Source organism: Saimiri boliviensis, chromosome 11, assembly GCF_048565385.1.
Source record: "Saimiri boliviensis isolate mSaiBol1 chromosome 11, mSaiBol1.pri, whole genome shotgun sequence".
NCBI classification, from domain to species: Eukaryota; Metazoa; Chordata; class Mammalia; order Primates; family Cebidae; genus Saimiri; species Saimiri boliviensis.
The window spans coordinates 102,501,176-102,522,500 of NC_133459.1; the positions used below are offsets into that span (position 1 = coordinate 102,501,176).

Below are 21,325 nucleotides of genomic sequence, written 5' to 3' on the forward strand. Positions count from 1 at the left end.
ATTACAGGCACGCGCCACCATGCCCAGCTAATTTTTGTATTTTAGTAGAGACAGGGTTTCATTATGTTGACCAGGATGGCCTCGATCTCTTGACCTCGTGATCCACCCGCCTCGGCCTCCCAAAGTGCTGGGATTACAGGCGTGAGCCACTGCGCCCGGCTAATATGATTTAAAAGCTTTTATATCAGATAAAGGACTGCTGGCTAGCCCTCCTATGATCCTTAGCTTCGCAGTCCCGAAACAGGAAGCCGTGATTCAATATGCAGTAGCAAATCTAGGATGACAACCAGATACTCGCCACCTAGCCCACGATTTTCTTTTCTTTGTTAGTATCCGATTCCTTCGGCATTACAAGGAGGAGCTCCGCTCTCCTCCGCTGAGGACTCTCATTTCCGCCGCGCCGCCCCTGCCCCGCGCGTCACCGGAAGTGAGGCGGCGGAAGTAGTATAACCTGCTCGGAGCCTGCCGGCGGGCGCATTAAGTTGGCCGGCTAGTGGGATGGCAGATGAGGAAGAGGACCCTACCGTGAGTGACCCTCTCTGTCCCAGACCTCCCTTTTCTTCACTCCCTCGGGCTCAGTAGCGGAGGCAGAGTTCAGGATCGGAACTACTTGCCTTACTGAATTCAGCCGACAGATTTAGGGGACTTCACGCCCTAAGGATTGATCATTTTAAAAAGTGAGGAAAGACGTGAAGGAAGAGAAGGTTTTGTGACCCCTTTCCCCTTGATTTTGGTCTGTATTTGCCAAACACTGTTTGAAACACCTACAGAATCATCAAAGGTCAAAACTAACATCTGTTAGCGCTGTCAACCAACAGTTCCATTGCTAACACAACTGTACTTACTGTGAAATAATGGGAAAAGAATGCATTGAAAGTCAGAAAGCCAGGATTTCAAAATCTCCATTCTCTGAGCCATTTATTTAACTTTGAACCGCAGTTCTCTTTTTATAAAATAGGGTTACGGGCTTACTTAAGGAAGGTTTTCAGCACTGTATAAACAAATGCTTAGTAAATATTAGTTTTGCTTACTACGGGGAGGTAGAATTTGTTTCAGTATCAACTGTTTAACCTAACATTATCTAGCAATAGGCCACCTTAGTTGGTTAAAATAAAACCTGTGAGCCTGGCGCGGTGGCTCGTGCCTGTAATCACAACACTTTGGGAGGCCAAGGCGGGCGGATAATCTGAGGTGGGGAGTTTGAGACCAGCCTGACCAACATGGAGAAACCCTGTATCTACTAAATATACACAATTAGCCAGGCGTGGTGGCGCATACCTGTAATCTCAGCCACTGGGAAGGCTGAGGCAGGATAATTGCTTGAACCCGGGAAGCGGAGGTTGCAGTGCGCCTAGATCGCGCCATCGCACTCCAGCCTGGGCAGCAAGAGCGAAACTCCGTCTCAAAATAAATAATAAAACCTACGGTCATTAGGACTCTTACACGTAGAAGCAGTAGGATTTTCTGTTTTTCTTGTTGTTGTTGTTTAGACGGAGTCCTGCTCTGTTGCCCAGGCTGAAGTGCAGTGGCGCCATCTCGGCTCAATGCAACCTCCGTCTCCGGGGTTCAAGCGATTCTCCTGCCTCAGCTTCCGGAGTAGCTGGGATTACAGGTGCACACCACCATGCCCAGCTAATTTTTTGAATTTTTAGTAGAGATGGGTTTTCTCCATGTTGGTCAAGCTGATCTCGTACTCCTAGGCTCGTAATCCACCTGCCTCGGCCTCCGAAAGTGCTGGGATTACGGGCATGAGCCACCGCACATGGCCGCAATAGGATTGTTTGCTAGCAACGTTGTAGAAGCCCTATCTATCTAGTCCAACTTGCATGAGTTGGAAGTTGGACTAGATAGAGAGTTCCCTTCAGTGTTGAGATTTCTTTCTTTTTTTTCTTTCTTTCTTTATTTTATTATTATTTTTTTTTTTTGCTGCTTCCTTTAGGCTTTCTGTCCTGTCGAAAAGAAAAAAAAAATTGTTAATTCTTAAAATAGCAAATGCAATGCAATCACTTGACATTTTTATATATACATTTTAACTTTTAGTTTGAGGAAGAAAATGAAGAAATTGGAGGAGGTGCAGAAGGTGGACAGGGTAAAAGAAAGAGACTTTTTTCTAAAGAATGTAAGTAGTATTTGACAATGATTTTGTTATAGATGATGAAAACTCTTGGACATGTCCTTTCAAAGTTGATTTATTGCTTTGAATGTTTCCCTGTAGGGACAATATTCCCAGACTTGCCTATAAAATTCTGTTTAACTTTTCAATCAGATAGTACCGATCCTAACCAATTTGTGTGTGTGTGTGTGTGTGTGTGTGTGTGTGTGTAAATGGCTTTTTAAGTGAGCAGATGTAATTAGTGTTTTAATTTAGGGCAGAAGAACATGTCTCCATTAGTTTTCCTCTGCCTTTACAGCAGTAAAAACGGAGACTCCTTTGACTGTAAGCCACAGGTAATAATGGATCCTGGAACAGGTGTTGAGAGGAGACTAGCAAGTGAGTTAGGGCTTGAGGCTTTGGACTAAGGCCATGAACAAAGGAAGAAGGTGGTGAACAGCTGGATGCAGTGGCTCACTCCTGTAGCCCCAGCACTTTGGGAGGCTGAGGCAGGCAGATCACTTGGGATCAGGGGTTTGAGATCAGCGTGGCCAACATGATAAAACTCCCTCTTTACTAAAACTAGAAAAATTAGCTGAATGTGCTCACTTGAACCCAGGAGGCAGAAGTTTCAGTGAGCCGAGACTGCCATTGTACTCCAGCCTGGGTGACACAGCAAGACTCTGTCTCAAAAAAAAAAAAAAAATGCAAAGGCATTGTAGTGACAGGGAGGCTGGATGCAGTGGCTCACGCCTGCAATCCCAGCACTTTGGGAAGCCAAGACAGGCAGATCACTTGAGCCCAGGAGGTCAAGACCAGCCTGGGCAACACAGTGAAACTCTCTCTCTACAAAAATACAAAAATTAGCAGGGCATGATGACATGCCCCTGTAGTTCCAGCTACTCTAGAGGCTCAGATGAGAGGATTGCTTGAGCCTAGGAGGTACAACAAGCAATTGTGCCACTGCACTCCAGCCTTGGTGACAGAACTAGACCCTGTCTCCATAATAAATAAGTAAATAAACAAAGGCATAGAGATTATAATGTATTGATTCTCCATCCTACCCCCTCAATAGGTGGGTTTGACCCTTTTTGGCAACACAAGGAAGGGAGAGCTGATGCTACTACTAATGGTCCAGGCCAAGCCCTGGAACATAGCAGGAGAATGTGCTCTCCATCTCCCAGTCCTGGGTCCTTTATGTAAAATTGTATCTAAGTATTGAGAGATGAGGCAACACAGATTTATGAATACCTGGTTTATTTAGGCTGGGTTATATGTGAGCAGTTCCCAAATGCCCTTGAAACTACAGGGTCAGTATATCTTTTTTAAGAAAAATTATTTTCGGGCCGGGCGCGGTGGCTCAAGCCTGTAATCCCAGCACTTTGGGAGGCCGAGGCGGGCGGATCACGAGGTCGAGAGATCAAGACCATCCTGGTCAACATGGTGAAACCCCGTCTCTACTAAGAATACAAAAATTAGCTGGGCATGGTGGCGCACGCCTGTAGTCCCAGCTACTCGGGAGGCTGAGGCAGGAGAATTGCTTGAACCCAGGAGACGGAGGTTGCGGTGAGCCGAGACCGCGCCATTGCACTCCAGCCTGGGTAACAAGAGCGAAACTCCGTCTCAAAAAAAAAAAAGAAAAATTATTTTCTTAATTGGTACAAGTGCAGAAGGTGCAGGTTTGTTACATAGTTGTACATGTGCCATGGTGGTTGCTGCATCCATCCCCCCAATTTTTTATTTATTTTCTTAGAGAAAGGATCTCACTCTTCTGTCACCAGAGCTGGAGTACATTGGCATGATCATAGCTCACTGCAACCTCGAACACCTGGGCTCAAGTGATCCTTGCACCTTCACCTCCTGAACAGCTGACACTATAGGTGCATGCCACCTGCCCAATTAATTTTTTTCCCCCCTGAGATGGAGTCTTGTTCTGTCACCCAGGCTGGAATACAGTGGCACAATTCCAGCTCACAGCAATCTCTGCCTCCTGGGTTTAAGCAATTCTCCTGCCTCAGCCTCCAGTGTAGCTGGGATTACAGGCATATGCCACCACACCTAGCTAATTTTTGTATTTTTATTTTTTTAAATTATTATTACTATTTTTTGATATGGGTTCACCATGTTGGTCAGGCTGGTCTCAAACTCCTGACTTTGTGATCCACCCACCTTGGCCTCCCAAAGTACTGGGATTACGGGTGTGAGCCACCGCGCCTGGCCTAATTTTTGTATTTTTTTAGTAGAGATTGAGTTTCACCATGTTGGCCAGGCTGGTCTTGAACTCCTGATCTCCAGGTGATCTACCCACCTCAGCCTCCCAAAGTGCTGGAATTACAGGTGTAAGCCACTGCCCTCAGCACCCAGCCAATTTTAAAATTTATTTTGTAGAGACAAGATCTCACTATGTTGCACAGGTCTGGAACTCCTGGACTGGAGTGATCCTCTCACCTCAGCCTCCCAGACTACAGAGATTATTTAACAGGCATGAGCCACCGCACCCAGCCTCTTTTTTTTTTTTTTTGAGATAGAGTCTCATTCTGTCATCCAGGCTAGACTGCAGTAGCTTGAAGCACCACACCCAGCTAATTTTTTTTTTAAAACAGTTTCGCTCTTGTTGTCCAAGCTGGAGTGCAGTGGTGCAATCGCGGCTCACTGCAACCTCTGCCTCCCAGGTTCAAGCGATTCTCCTGCCTTAGCCTGCCGAGTAGTGGGACTTCAGGCGTACGGTACCACACCTGGCTAATTTTTTGTAATTTTAATAGAATCGGGGTTTCACCATGTTAGCCAGGCTGGTTTTGAACTCCTGACTTCAGGTGATCCGCCCACCTTTATCTCCCAAAGTGCTGAGACTACAGGCATCCAGTCAGACATTCTTTTTTATTTATTTATTTTTTATTTAATTTAATTTATTTATTTTTTTTTTGAGACGGAGTTTCACTCTTGTTACCCAGGCTGGAGTGCAATGGCGCGATCTCGGCTCACCGCAACCTCCGCCTCCTGGGTTCAGGCAATTCTCCTGCCTCAGCCTCCTGAGTAGCTGGGATTACAGGCACGCACCACCATGTCCAGCTAATTTTTTTTTGTATTTTTAGTAGAGATGGGGTTTCACCATGTTGATCAGGATGGTCTCAATCTCTTGACCTCGTGATCCACCCACCTCAGCCTCCCAAAGTGCTGGGATTACGGGCGTGAGCCACTGCACTCGGCTTCTTTTTTATTTTATTTATTTATTTTTTTTGAGACGGAGTTTCACTCTTGTTACCCAGGCTGGAGTGCAATGGCACGATCTTGGCTCACCACAACCTCCGCCTCCTGGGTTCAAGCAATTCTCCTGCCTCAGCCTCCTGAGTAGCTGGGATTACAGGCACACACCACCATGCCCAGCTAATTTTTTGTATTTTTAGTAGAGACGGGGTTTCACCATGTTGACCAGGATGGTCTCGATCTCTTGACCTCGTGATCCACCCGCCTCGGCCTCCCAAAGTTCTGGGATTACAGGCTTGAGCCACCGCGCCCGGACTCTTTTTTATTTTTTAACCATCCAAATCCTTTTCCATATTTCATTTCCTCCCTAAAACTGACCATTCCCTATTTTCATTTATCTGATGCTACTGAAACTATTATGTGATTTTACTTATGTCAGCGTAAGAAGGGGATCCTTGTACCACAACATCCCAGAGTGATGTTCAGTTAGTTGTTAGCAAAGATCTTTGTTCCACTGAGATTACTTTGTGATGACAGGAATTTGGAATCTTTAGGCTTCTTCTTATCTTACCTGAATATTCATAGAGCTTACTGAAAGATCTGTTCTCCAGAACCTCTAAAAAAAGAATTGGTAGGGTCGGGCGCGGTGGCTCACGCCTGTAATTTCAGCACTTTGGGAGGCCAAGGCGGGTGGATCACGAAGTCAAGAGATCGAGACCATCCTGGTCAACATGGTGAAACCCCGTCTCTACTAAAAATACAAAAAATTAGCTGGGTATGGTGGCGCATGCCTGTAATCCCAGCTACTCAGGAGGCTGAGGCAGGAGAATTGCCTGAACCCAGGAGGGGGAGGTTGCAGTGAGCCGAGATCGCGCCATTGCACTCCAGCCTGGGTAACAAGAGCGAAACTCCATTTCAAAAAAATAAAAATAAAAATAAAAATAAAAATAAATTGGTTAGCTGGGCATGGTGGCACATGCCTGTAGTCCCAGCTACTTGGGAGGCTGAGGCAGGAGAATTGCTTGAACCCAGGAGGCAGAGGTTGCAGTGAGCCAAGATTGCGCCATTGCACTCCAGCCTGGGCAACAAGAGCGAAACTCAGTCTCAAAAAATAAAAATTCGGGGGAGACTGGGTGCAGTGGCTCATGCCTGTAATCCCAGCACTTTGGGAGGCCAAGGTGGGAGGATCACTTGAGGTCAGGAGTTCAAGACCAGCCTGGCCAACATGGCAAAACCCCATCTCTACTAAAAGTACAAAAATTAGCTGGGTATTGTGGTGCATGCCTATAATTCCAGTTACTCAAGGGCCAGGCGAGGTGGCTCATGCCTGTAATCCTAGCACTTTGGGAGGCAGATCATGAGGTCAGGAGGTCAAGACCATCCTGGGTAACATGGTGAAACCCCATCTCTACTAAAAATACAAAAAATTAGCTGGGCATGATGGCATGTGCCTGTAGTCTCAGGTATTCGGGAGGTTGAAGCTCGATAATCGCTGAAACCTGGGAGGCAGAGGTTGCAGTGGGCCTATAGAATTTCAAAGCATTCTCTGGCATTTCTTTATGCCTTTATAGACTCTGTAACCAAATACAATTTACATCCTTCCCATATAATAAGTTTCCTTTTTCAGTGAAATATATTTTCCTTCTGGTGAATTCCGCCCATCAAAATGTTAGTGACAAAGTATCTTCCTCAAAATATTTAAACAAAAACAGTAAGCTTACAATGGAGAATTCTGGAAGACACCATAGCATCACCAATAATGTACAGTATATTGACATTATGTACCCCTGATCTGATGCACTAAGAGGACACATTAGGCCAGGTGCGGTGGCTCAAGCCTGTAATCCCAGCACTTTGGGAGGCCGAGGCAGGTGGATCACGATGTCAAGAGATCGAGACCAACGTGGTCAACATGGTGAAACCCCATCTCTACTAAAAATACAAAAAATTAGCTGGGCATGGTGGCGTGTGCCTGTAATCCCAGCTACTCAGGAGGCTGAGGCAGGAGAATTACCTGAACCCAGGAGGTGGAGGTTGCGGTGAGCCGAGATCGCGCCATTGCACTCCAGCCTGGGTAACAAGAGCGAAATTCCGTCTCAAAAAAAAAACAAAACAAACCAAGTGTCAGGCCAGACGCAGTGGCTCAAGCCTGTAATCCCAGCACTTTGGGAGCCCGAGGCGGGTGGATCACAAGGTCAAGAGATCGAGACCATCCTGGTCAACATGGTGAAACCCCGTCTCTACTGAAAAATACAAAAAATTAGCTGGGCGTGGTGGCGCCTGCCTGTGACCCCAGCTACTCAGGAGGCTGAGTCAGGAGAATTGCCAGTACCCAAGAGGCGGAGGTTGCAGTGAGCTGAGATCGTGCCATTGTACTCCAGCCTGGGTAATAAGAGCAAAACTCCGTGTCAAAAAAAAAAAAAGCAAGTGTCAAAGTTTTGAAAGACAAAAAAGCTGAGGAACCATTAGAGATTGGAGGGAACCAAGGGGGTATGACAACTAAATATTTTGGGACCCTGGAACAGAAGAAGGACATTGGTGGAAGAACTCATAAAATCTGAATAAAGTCTGTACTTTTACCGATGTTAATTTCTTAGCTTTGATGAATCCCTATGGTTGTATAACATGTTAACATAAGGGGAAGCTGGATATAGGGCATATGGGAACTCTGTACTATTTTTACAACTCAGCTATAATCTAAAATTATCTTTAAAAAAAAAAAAGGCAAAAAAAGTACAGGATCCAGAAAGTAAAGATAGGAACTATTAGCTCCTGTGTTTGTTTTTTTTCCTCCTGTTTCTGGACCTAACGACTCTTGCCAGTGTAAACCCTAGGGATGTGTCTGTCTCAGGCTGGTTTCCAAGTCACCCTTTACTTCTGTAGGCCTGGTCTACTTTCTTCTCTTTGCACCTCTACTAGTTTTTGCTTCTTCTAAATAGGAGAATTCTTCTTCTTCTTTTTTTTTTTTTTTGAGACGGAGTTTCTCTCTTGTTACCCAGGCTGGAGTGCAATGGCGCGATCTCGGCTCACCGCAACCTCCGCCTCCTGGGCTCAGGCAATTCTCTGCCTCAGCCTCCTGAGTAGCTGGGATTACAGGCATGTGCCACCAGGCCCAGCCAATTTTTTTGTATTTTTAGTAGAGACGGGGTTTCACCATGTTGACCAGGATGGTCTCGATCTCTTGACCTCGTGATCCACCCGCCTCAGCCTCCCAAAGTGCTGGGATTACAGGCTTGAGCCACCGAGCCCGGCCAGAATTATTCTTCTTAATTTACTCATTTCTTCTTTTAGAAGTTTTCCTCAAGTATCTTTTTTTTGAAGAAATAAAACTGGCTGGGCTCAGTGGCTCACACCTGTAATCCCAGCACTTTGGGAGGCCGAGGTGGGTGGATCGTGAGGCGTTTGAGACCAGCCTCACCAACGTGGTGAAACCCCGTATCTCTTAAAAAATAAAAATGAAAATCAACTTAGATAACAATAAAATGTGCAAGTCTTAAGTGAACAACTTGCTGAATTTTATGTATACTATACAGTTGGCCCTCCATGTCCGTGGGTTCTGCATCCGTGGATTCAACCAAACTCAGATGGAAAATACTCAGAAAAAAACTGTGTCTGTATTGAATATGCCCAGACTTTCTTTCCTTGTCATTATTCCCTAAACAATGTAGTATAACAACTATTTACATAGCATTTACATTGTATTAGGTATTGTAAGCGATTTAGAGATGATTTAAAATATAGAGGCCAGGTGCAGTGGCCCATGCCTATAATCCCAACATTTTGGGAGTCTGGGGTGGGCAGATCACCTGAGGTTGGGAGTTAGAGACCAGCCTGACCAACACGGAAAAACCCCATCTCCACTAAAAATACAAAATTAGCTGGGCGTGGTGGTGCATGCCTATAATCCCAGCTACTCTGGAGACTGAGGCTTAGGATGAGGATGAAAATCACTTGAACCGGAGAGGCAGAGGTTACAGTGAGCTGAGGTCTCACCATTGCACTCCAGCCTGGGCAACAAGAGCAAAATTCCACCTCAAAAAATAATAAATAGGACCGGGCATTTCCACCCGGAGGAGGCAATTCCACCTCAAAAAATAATAAATAGGACTGGGATTACAGGCTCAAGCCTGTAATCCCAGCACTTTGGGAGGCTGAGGTGGGTGGATCACAAGGTCGAGAGATCAAGACCATCCTGGTCAACATGGTGAAACCCCGTCTCTACTAAAGATACAAAAAATTAGCTGGGCATGGTGGCACGTGCCTGTAATCCCAGCTACTCAGGAGGCTGAGGCAGGAGAATTGCTTGAACCCAGGAGGCGGAGGTTGCGGTGAGCCGAGATCGCGCCATTGCACTCCAGCCTGGGTAACAAGAGCGAAACTCCGTCTCAAAAAAAAAATAATAATAATAATAAATAAATAAATAGCCAGGAATGGTGGCTTACACATGTAATCCCAGCATTTTGGGAGGCCGAGGCGGGTGGATCACCTGAGGTTGGGAGTTAAAGACTAGCCTGGCCAACATGGAGAAACCTCATCTCTACTAAAAATACAAAATTAGCCAGGTGTAGTGGCGTGTGCCTGTAATCCCAGGTACTTGGGAGGCCGAGGTAGGAGAATTGCTTGAACCCGGGAGGCGGAGGTTGCCATGAGCCGAGATTGTGCTGTTGCACTCCAGCCTGGGCAACAAGAGTGAAACTCCATCTCAAAAATAAATAAATAAATGCAGATAGACAGACAGACAGATAGGATGTGCATAGGTTATATATACAAACACTATGCCATTTTATATCTGGGATTTTCGTATCCATGGGAAATCCTAGAACCAAGCTCCCAAGGATACTAAGGGACAACTGTATGCACATGCACATATACTCTCTCTCACACACACATAAACATTACTAAGATCAAGATACAAAACACTTCCAGCATTTGACAGCATTTCTTAACATTCTTAACATCCCCTTTGAGAATCTGATAAAAGTTATAATTATTCCCAGAAAAAAGCCCATGTACAGATAATGTGTAAAATTTTTCAATATGATTTCATGGTAGTCTCAAGGACTTAAAGCTTGTCTCTGGACTGAGTTTATAGACAATAGGTTAAGAATCCATGTGGATCTCAGCTGGTTCTGGTGGTTCACACCTGTAATCCTAGCACTTTAGGAGGCCAAGACAGGAGGATTGCTTGAGTCCAGGAGTTTGAGACCACCCTGGGCAACATAGTGAAACCCCGTCTCTACTGTCTCTACGAAAAAAACAAAAATAAATTTTTGCCAGGTACAATGGCTCATGCCTGTAATCCCAGCACTTTGGGAGGCCCAGGTGGGTGGATCATGGGGTCAAGCGAGACTATCCTGGCCAACATGGTGAAACCCTGTCTCTACTAAAAATACAAAAATTAGCTGGGCATGGTGGCATGTGCCTGTAGTCCCAGCTACTCAGGAGGCTGAGGCAGGAGAATTGCTTGAACCTGGGAGGTGGAGGTTGCAGTGAGCTGAGATTGCGCCACTGCACTCCAGCCTGACGCCTGTTGACGGAACAAGACTGTCTCAATAAATAAATAAATAAATTTTTAGAAAGCAGTTCAAAACCAGCCTGGGCAATGTAGTGAGACCCCCATATCTAGAAAAAAATTTTAAATGGCTGGATGTGGTAGCTCATACCTGTAAGCATGATACTTTGGGAGGCCAAGGCAGGCAGATCACTTGAGGCCAGGAGTTCAAGACTAGCCTGGGCAACATGGCAAACTGACTGCTAATAAATAAATAAATAAATAGCTAGGTGTGGTAGCACATGCCTGTAATCCTAGCTGCTTGGAGGCTGAAGCTGGAGAATCTCTTGAACCCAGGAGGTGGAGGTTACAATGAGCTGAGATGCCATTGCTCTCCAGCCTGGGTGACACAGTGAGACTTCTGTTTAAAAAAAAAAAACAAAAACCCACAAATTACCTGGGCATGGTGGCATGTGCTTGTAGTCTCAGTTGCTTGCATGAGCCAGGGAGGTTGAGGCTGTAGCAAGCTGTGACTGCAACACCACTCCAGCCTGGGAGACAGAGCCAAGACTGTCTCAAAAAAGCTAGGAGAGGGGCGGGGGTCAGGGGAAGAATTCATATGGATCCTGTCTGCCCTAAACTACAACTACTAGCAAGTTCAATGCTGTTGTGGGTAGGAATAAAGAAAGACCGAACCAGATTAGCTGTGTTCAAATTCAGGTTCCATCTCTACTAGTTTTGTGACCTTGGGAAAATCAGTTAACACCGTGCTTTAATTTTCTCATCTATGGAATGGGTGCAATTAGTAGTATCTACCTCAAAGGATCATTGTGAGGATTAAATGAGTTATATATGCAAAAGACTTAAGACAGGATCTGGCATATAATAAGAGATATGTGTTGTTTTGTTTGTTTGAGACGGAGTGTCTGTCTCCCAGGCTGGAGTGCAGTGGCGCAATCTCGGCTCACTGCAACCTCTGCCTCCCAGGTTCGAGCAATCCTGCCTCAGCCTCCCGAGTAACTGGGATTACAGGTGCCCACCATGCCCAGCTAATTTTTGTTCTTTTAGTAGAGACAAGGTTTCACTGTGTTGGCCAGGCTGGTCTTGAACCCCTGTCCTCAGGTGATCTGCACACCTCGGCCTCCCAAAGTGCTGGGATTAATTATAGGGGTGAGCCACCGCACCCGCCACATTTTATCTTTTGGCAATTATTTTTTTTTCCATATTAGACTTCTCTCTCTCTTTTTTTTTTTTTTTTTCAAGACACAGTCTCACTCTGTCGCCAAGGCTGGAGTGCACTGATGTGATCTCAGCTCACTGCAACCACCATCTCCTGGGTTCAGGTGATTCTCATGCCTCAGCCTCCCTCGTAGCTGGGATTATAGACATGTGCCAACACCCCCAGCTGATTTTTGGTTTTTAGTAGAGATGGGGTTTCACCTTGTTGGCCAGGCTGGTCTCAAACTTCGGGCCTCAAGTGATCTGCCTCAGCCTCCCAAAGTGCTGGAATTACAGGTGTGAGCCACTATACTGGCCTATGCCCAGATTTTTTTTTTTGTACAGACAGGGTTTCGCCATGTTGCTCAGGCTGGTCTCAAACTCCTGAGCTCATGCAGTCTACTTGCCTGGGCCTCCCAAAGTGTTAGGATTACAGGTGTGGGCCACTGCGCCTGACCTAGATTTACCTTTTGCATTTCCTATGGTTTCTTCAGATGAAGCCTGAAAGGGCTTTGCTGGCAGTAGTTCTGATCTAGGAAATGTCAAAATTTGGCCAGGCACGGTGACTCATGCCTGTAATTCCAGCACTTTGAGAGGCCGAGGCAGGCAAATCACGTGGTCAGGAGTTCGAGACCAGCCTGGCCAACATGGTGAAACTCTGTCTATACTAAAAATACAAAAAAATTAGCTGGGCGTGGTGGCCCATGCCTGTAATCCTAGCTAATCAGGAGGCTGAGACAGGAGAATTGCTTGAACCTGAGAGGTGGAGGTTACAGTGAGCTTAGATTACACCACTGCACTCCAGCCTGGGCGACAAAGCGAGACTCCAGCTCAGGAAAAAAAAAAAAAAAAAAAATCAAAATTCTTTGTAATAAGCCCTCTGCTTTCTCATTTTGATTACCCTGTTTCTTCCAATAAGAAGGCATTTGGGGCCGGGCGTGGTGGCTCAAGCCTGTAATCCCAGCACTTTGGGAGGCCGAGGCGGGTGGATCACGAGGTCAAGAGATCGAGACCATCCCGATCAACATGGTGAAACCCCGTCTCTACTAAAAATACAAAAAATTAGCTGGGCATGGTGGCGCGTGCCTGTAATCCCAGCTACTCAGGAGGCTGAGGCAGGGGAATTGCCTGAACCCAGGAGGCGGAGGTTGTGGTGAGCCGAGATCATGCCATTGCACTCCAGCCTGGGTAACAAGAGCGACACTCCGTCTCAATAAATAAATAAATAAATAAATAAATAAGGCATTTGGATACTTTGTCTCATGTCTTTTCCCCTTTGTAATATCAGTAGAGTCTGCCTTTTTTCCAATGCCCCACTGCCATGCCTACACACAAAAAGCACCTCCAGGAGAGGCTAAGCTGTTGCTCTCTGCCCCCTGCCAGTTTCCTATTTAAAGGTGTTGGGGGAGGGAGAGGGTGGAGACTGGTGAGTAGATGATAGACATTAGGGAAAGACTTTACCTTAGAGTTCAGTAGCTGGGAGGAAGGAAGAGTTTGTTGGAGGCTACTTGGGAACAGTTGGTCATCATACTATGCTTAAACCTTTTAAACCAGAATCCATACTTGGAGACAACAAATACAATGTAAATATGTTTTTATACCAATATTATCTATAACTTGGTTGATTTCTAGTTAATTTTTAAAAAGTATCAAATTGTTAAATCTGTAAAAGTGAACAAAAGTGATTGTTCTTTTACAGTACGATGTATGATGTATGGCTTTGGGGATGACCAGAATCCTTATACTGAGTCAGTGGATATTCTTGAAGATCTTGTCATAGAGTTTATCACTGAAATGGTAAGATTCTTTTTTTGTTGTTTGTTTATATTTTTGTTTTTGTTTTTATTTTATTGAAATGGTAAGATTCTTTCACAATTCTTAGTAATTGAAGAATGGATTTGAAATACTAAACTTAGCCAGGCATGGTGGCTCACACCTATAATCCCAGCACTTAGGGAGGCTGAGGTGGGTGGATCACATGAGATGCCTGAACAACATGGAGAAACCTTATCTCTGCTAAAAAATGCAAAATTAGCTGGGTGTGGTGGTGCATGCCTGTAATCCCATCTACTCGGGAGGCTGAGGCAGGAGAATCACTTGAACCCAGGAGGTGGAGGTTGCAGTGAACCTAGATTATGCCATTGCATTCTAGCCTGGGCAACAAGAACAAAACTCTGTCTCAAAAAAAAAAAAGAAAAGAAAAGAAAGAAGGAAAAAGAAATATTAAACTTTAGATAAGATTAGAGTTGCCGGGCGCAGTGGCTCACGCCTGTAATCCCAGCACTTTGGGAGGCCGAGGCGGGTGGATCACGAGGTCAAGAGATCGAGACCATCCTGGTCAACATGGTGAAACCCCGTGTCTACTAAAAATACAAAAAATTAGCTGGGCATGGTGGTGCGTGCCTGTAATCCCAGCTACTCAGGAGGCTGAGGCAGGAGAATTGCCTGAACCCAGGAGGCAGAGGTTGCGATGAGCCGAGATCGTGCCATTGCACTCCAGCCTGGGTAACAAGAGCGAAACTCCGTCTCAAAAAAAAAAAAAAAAAAAAAAAAAAAGATTAGAGTTTATGGCATCCCTTTGAAATAAGCTATCCATTTGAGTGCTTGTTGCAGAAGTTACTGTTTACTATTTATCATTAAGGATAGGGGTTATACATATATATTCTATTCCCCCTTCTTCCATTTTTTATAAGGACATAATTATAAAATCCTTGAGTAAAATAAAAATATTACCTGTGGCCGGGCGTGATGGCTCATGCCTGTAATCCAAGAACTTTGGAGGCCAAGGCGGGCGTATCATCTGAGGTCAGGAGATCAAGACCAGCCTGACCAACATAGTGAAACTTTGTCTTAATTAAAAAAAAAAAAAAAATTAAAATTAAAAAAAAGAAAAAAAATACATTGCCCATAATACCATTATTCAATATAGGTTGGTTTTTTCCCCCTTCCTTTTCCAGTATTTAAAGATATACGATGTTTGTGTGTGTGTCTGTGTGTGAGACAGGATCTCACTCTGTTGCCCAGGCTGGAGGGCAGTGGCATCATTGCTCACTGCACCTGAGACCTTCTGGACTCATATGGTCCTCCTACCTCAGCCTCTCAAATATGCCACCATGCTCTGCTAGTTTTTGTTTCTCTTTTTGTTTTTTCTGCTCTGCTAGTTTTTAAATTTCCTGTAGAGACGGGGTCTCATTATGTTGCCCAGGTTGGTCTTGAACTCCTAGGTTCAAGTGATCTACCGCCTTAGCCTCCCAAAGTGCTGGGATCATAGGCATGAGCCACTGTGTCTGACTCAATACCTTATTATTAAATATTTAGTTTCTATTTTTTAGTCATTAGAAATAATGTTATGTACAATTCAAAATGAGATTTAAAAATAAAAAAAAGAAATAATGTTATGATATAGCTTCGAATTTTCACAGTTGAGTATATAATGATGGGATGAGATAGATTTGATTTTTAGAAAACCCACCAGTATATATTAGGTATTAAGATGGAGGAGGACAGCTGGGCATGGTGGCTCAAGCCTGTAATCCCAGCACTTTGGGAGGCCAAGGCGGGTGGATCACAAGGTCAAGAGATCGAGACCATCCTGGTCAACATGGTGAAACCCCGTGTCTACTAAAAATACAAAAAATTAGATGGGCATGGTGGTGCGTGCCTGTAATCCCAGCTACTCAGGAGGCTGAGGCAGGAGAATTGCCTGAACCCAGGAGGCGGAGGTTGCGGTGAGCCGAGATCGCGCCATTGCACTCCAGCCTGGGTAACAAGAGCGAAACTCCGTCTCAAAAAAAAAAAAGATGGAGGAGGACACAAAGCAAAAATGAAATGGGTGGGTACACATAAGTATAAAATCATTTTATACAAATTAAGACAAAATCTACATATATCAAAAAACAAAAAAAGGAACAAAAGTTACAGTTTTAATGTCTTGACAGTTTTAATGTCCTTAGGATTTTTTTAAAGTGCCTGTGAAGTACAAAGGGGAACATTGCTAACCCAGTAGAAAATGGACAAAGGGCCGGGTGCGGTGGCTCAAACCTGTAATCCTAGCACTTTGGGAGGCCGAGGCGGGTGGATCATGAGGTTAAGAGATCAAGACCATCCTGGCCAACATAGTGAAACCCTGTCTCTACTAAAATGTAAAAAAAAATTAGCTGGGCGTGGTGGTGCCAGTCTGTAGTCCCAGCTACTTGGGAGGCTGAGGCAAGAAAATTGCTTGAACTGGGGATGCAGAGGTTGCAGTGAGCCGCGATCATGCCACTGCACTCCAGCCTGGCGCCTAGCCACAGAGCGAGACTCTGTCTCAAAAAAAAAAAAAAGAAAGAAAAGAAAATGGACAAAGGACATGAGTAGAAAGATAATTCACAAATTAATAGCCATAATAATATTAAGATAAAATCTTCAACCTTGCAATTAATAAATGCAAATTAAAACAGTAAAATGTTAGATTTTTAAAAATGAAATGTAATTATGTTTCTTTGTAATAGACTCACAAGGCAATGTCCATTGGAAGACAAGGTCGAGTACAAGTTGAAGATATCGTCTTCTTGATTCGAAAGGACCCAAGGAAGTTTGCCAGGGTTAAAGACTTGCTTACTATGAATGAAGAATTGAAACGAGCTAGAAAAGCATTTGATGAAGCAAACTATGGATCTTGACACTTTTTGTAGTTTCTGAAAATTACCATCTGGGGATATCATGCGTAATAACTATATCTTCTAAAGTAAGGTTCTGATATCTAGCTATGGAAGTGAAAGATGGAGAAACACAAAGTTTTCAGCCTTTATTTATTTATTTTTATTTTTTAGAGACGGGTTTCACCATGTTGGACAGGCTGGTCTCGAACTCCTGACCTCAGATGATCCACCCACCTCAGCCTCCCAAAGTGCTGGGATTACAGGCGTGAGCCACTGAGCCCAGCCTCAGCCTTTATTTTTATGCCTTTGATTTTAGAGTGATATTGGTGCGTTTAATTACCTGCCTTTGTATTACCATACTTGAATTACTTACTGGGTTTTTTTTTTTTTTTTTTTTTTTGAGACGGAGTTTCACTCTTGTTTCCCAGGCTGGAGTGCAGTGGCACGATCTCGGCTCACCGCAACCTCCGCCTCCTGGGTTTAAGCAATTCTCCTGCGTCAGCCTCCCAAGTAGGTGGGACTACAGGCGCGCGCCACCATGCCCAGCTAATTTTTGTATTTTTAGTAGAGACATGTTGAAAATGGTCTCAATCTCTTTGACCTCGTGATCCACACGCCTTGGCCTCCCAAAGTGCTGGGATTATAGGCGTGAGCCACCGCACCCGGCCTACTTACTGGGTTTTAATGACCACTCATAAGTCACAGTACCTTGCAAACCATGCAGTTCCTTCTGACTTTTGACTATCTAAAGGAAAAAGCAGTATTTATGTGTTAGGTATGTTTATGCCCTTGTAAGCTATACTGTAGCTGTTTAATATGTGAAATCTAAATGGCATTTTTGACTTGACAGCTCAGACATGTACTTTAAGTATTTGGAAGTTTTTAGACAACAATTAGTTTACTGTCTAGTTTATTATTAAACATTATTAAGTATAATAATTATTAATGATAATGAACTGGGCCAGCCATGGTGGCTCACACCTGTAATCCCAGCACTTTGGGAGCCCGAGGCAGGTGGATCACTTGAAGCCAGGAGTTCTAGACCAGCCTAGCCAATATAGCCAAACTGCGCCTCTACTAAAAAGTCAAAAATTAGCCAGACATGGTGGCATGCATGTGTAATCCCAGCCACTTGGAAGGCTGAGGCAAAATTGCTTGAACCCAGGAGGTGGAGATTGCAGCAAGCTGAGATGGCGTCACTGCACTTCAGCCTGGGCAATAGAGCATGAATGACTGTCTCAAACAAATAAATACAGATAATGAACTGGTTTGCATTTCTTTTAAAGAGATGATAGAGAAAATACAGTTTTTGGTAAGAATGTTTGTCTCTCTTAAAAGATAATTTGTTTTAATTTTCTTCAGATAACATTATTTTTATTTAAGAAACTAAGTTTCACGTAAATAATGCTGTGTTGGAAGGCTTTTTGAGTTAAAATCTTTTCGGACTTAAACATCCTATTAAGTTTTAGGAGAACTTGTTTTCCCAGGTCAGATTCAAGCTTCTAAAAATAAATGCTTTCAGTAATGGCATTGCTTAAAAAGCTGATGGCAGGATAAGCATTTAGGTTAGCGTTTTATTTACATATTTGTAAGTACTTGTTCACTGTGGAAATGTGTCCTTTGTGACTGAACCATATGTGGCTATGGAAACCATGTTTGTAGTTCTGGATATACAGGTTTTGTGTGTATTTAGTCTATTGTATTAAATTATTGCCCTTAGCTTAAAGTAAGGATTACGATCGCATTTAAGTAGATCATTGAATGTTATTGTTTATGAAACAGACTTTTGTGTGCAGCTTATAAACATGATCTATAAATCAGGGCTTGGGAAAAGTTTACTTTCTTAACCTACTGATACAAGAATAAAGTATGAACAATTAAACAGGTTGATGCTTGAATCTGATTGATTTATGACTTTTTTTCCTCCCAGAATGTTATGCCCCATTACTAATAATACGGTAATTCTTGCTGCTTAATCAAGCTGAAAACTTTTTTATTTCAGCTCATAGCTGGGTGAATCTTTTGTTATTTAAAAAAGCAGGGCTGGACACGGTGGCCCATGCCTGTAATCCCAGAATTTTGGGAGGGGTAGGCAGGAGGATCACTTGAGCCCAGGAGTTGGAGACCAGTCTGGGCAACCATAGTAAAACCCCCATCTCTACTAAAAATCAAGGCCAGGAGCAGTGGCTCACACCTGTAATCCCAGCATTTTGCGAAGCCAAGGTGGGTGGATTGATTAAGGTCAGGAGTTCAAGATCTGACCAACATCGTGAAACCCTGTCTCTACTAAAAATACAAAAATATTAACCAGATATGGTGGCATGTCTACAGTCCCAGCTACTTGGGAGACTGAGGCGGGAGGATTGCTTGAACCAGGAGCTGGAGACCAGCCTGGGCAAGATGACAAGACCCCATCTCTGTTAAAAAAGAGCCAGGCGGGGCCGGGCACGGTGGCTCAAGCCTGTAATCCCAGCACTTTGGGAGGCCGAGGCGGGTGGATCACGAGGTCAAGAGATCGAGACCATCCTGATCAACATGGTGAAACCCCGTCTCTACTAAAAATACAAAAAATTAGCGGGGCATGGTGGCCCGTGCCTGTAATCCCAGCTACTCAGGAGGCTGAGGCAGGAGAATTGCCTGAACCCAGGAGGCGGAGGTTGCGGTGAGCCGAGATCGCACCATTGCACTCCAGACTGGGTGACAAGAGCGAAACTCCGTCTCAAAAAAAAAAAAAAAAAAAAAAAAGAGCCAGGCGGCTGGGCGCGGTGGCTCACGCCTAGCACTTTGGGAGTCTGAGGTGGGTGGAGCACCTGAGGTCAGGAGTTCAAGACCAGCCTGGCCATCATGGTAAAACCCCACCTTTATTAAAAAAAAAAAAAAAGGAGCCAGTCACAATGGTGGCCACTTGTGGTCCCAGGTACTCAGGAGGGTGAGGCGGGAGAATCACTTGAGTCTGGGAAGTCAAGGCTGTAGTGAACTGCTCACTCTCACCCATAATCACCAGGTGATTATGCCACCAGTACAGTGGCATAATCACAGCTCACTGCCTCGACCTCCTGGGCTCAAACGATCCTCCTACCTCAGCCTCTGAGTAGCTGGAACTACTGGCATGCCTAGCTAAAGAAGCTATTTCACTGTGTTGCCCAGGCTGAGTGGGGCTTTGTGTTAAGACTATTTTAGGTTGCAAGCGATATAACAACTCAAAACTATTAATAGCATAAACAAAGAAGGAATTTATTGGCTTACCAAACCGAAACATGGGAAAGAAGGGATTGAGCTGACTTTAGGGTTGACTGGATCTAAGTACTTGAGAAGCAAGACTCTGTCTCTGTCTTTTATCCTAATTTTGGTTTTATTCTCAGCATGGCAAAGGAATATGATGGCCAGCAGTTCTAGGGTTCCCTCCTTACAAATCCAAATTGAAGAAGCTGCTTTACTTCCTAATATAGAAAATTCTGGCCAGGCCCAGTGGCTCACGCCTGTAATCCAAGCACTTTGGAGGCCAAGGCAGGCGGATCACCGGAGGTTGGGAGTTCAAGACCAGCCTAACCAACATGGTGAAACCTTGTCTTAAAAAAAAAAAAAAAAAAAAAAGGCCGGGCGCGGTGGCTCAAGCCTGTAATCCCAGCACTTTGGGAGGCCGAGGCGGGTGGATCACGAGGCCAAGAGATCGAGACCATCCTGGTCAACATGGTGAAACCCCGTCTCTACTAAAAATAAAAAAAAAAATAGCTGGGCATGGTGGCGTGTGCCTGTAATCCCAGCTACTCAAGAGGCTGAGGCAGGAGAATTGCCTGAACCCAGGAGGCGGAGGTTGCGGTGAGCCCAGATCGCGCCATTGCACTCCAGCCTGGGTAACGAGCGAAACTCTGTCTCAAAAAAAAAAAAAAAAGAAAATTCCAAGCAAGGGTTATGATGATCCAAGCTCTGCTTATTTTCTTCCTGGACTAATCACTATGGCCAGGAAGAAGTTGTACTATATCCTGGATCTCATGCCCAATTTATGGTAATAAAGGGCTTGGCATGGGATTGGGAACTGGGAGCTGGATATTGCTATTAGCAAAAAGGGGAAAGGGACTTGGCAGGCTGACTTGATTCATGAGCTTACTTATTAACTTCAAATTCTGGTAGTAAAGTGGCAAGTCTGTCTTCCAGGATCTAGAATTGCACAGTGTAAATGGTAGCCACTAGCCATACATTTTAAAATGAGAAAAATTCAGCTCGGTGTGGTGGCTCACATCTGTAATCCCAGCTCTTTGGGAGGCCCGAGGCAGGCAGATCACTTGAGGTCAGGAGTTCAAGACCAGTCTGGCCAACATGGTGAAATGCCATCTCTACAAAAAATACAAAAATTAGCTGGATGTGGTGCCACATGCCTGTAATCCCAGCTACTTAGGTGGTTGAGATAGGAGAATTGTTTGAACTCAGGAGGCAGAGTCTACAGCAATCCAAGGTCACACCACTACACTCCAGCCTAGGCAACGGGGTGAGATTCTATCTCTAAAAAATATATATATATATATATATATATATATATATATATATATATATTTTTTTTTTTTTTTTTTTTTTTTTTTTTTTTTTTGAGACGGAGTTTCGCTCTTGTTACCCAGGCTGGAGTGCAATGGCGCGATCTCGGCTCACCGCAACCTCCGCCTCCCGGGTTCAGGCAATTCTCCT

The 21,325-nt window shown here is 44.5% G+C and overlaps 1 protein-coding gene across 1 annotated transcript; it reads left to right on the forward strand.

The window, feature by feature from the left end:
• Nucleotides 1-303: 303 nt before the first annotated feature.
• Nucleotides 304-18,548, forward strand: TAF13 (TATA-box binding protein associated factor 13). Its single transcript, XM_003933396.4, has 4 exons — nt 304-525; nt 2,041-2,119; nt 13,705-13,802; nt 16,496-18,548. The coding sequence occupies exons 1-4, from the start codon at nt 499-501 to the stop codon at nt 16,664-16,666; spliced, it is 375 nt and encodes a 124-aa protein (XP_003933445.1). The 5' UTR covers nt 304-498; the 3' UTR covers nt 16,667-18,548.
• Nucleotides 18,549-21,325: the final 2,777 nt, after the last annotated feature.

Bases quoted from the DNA above. Each gene is read 5' to 3' on its own strand.
- TAF13 (XM_003933396.4), top strand. From the start codon at position 499: ATGGCAGATGAGGAAGAGGACCCTACC. The intron at 526-2,040 runs GTGAGTGACCCT...TTTAACTTTTAG, and splicing joins ATGAGGAAGAGGACCCTACC to TTTGAGGAAGAAAATGAAGA. The intron at 13,803-16,495 runs GTAAGATTCTTT...TCTTTGTAATAG, and splicing joins TAGAGTTTATCACTGAAATG to ACTCACAAGGCAATGTCCAT.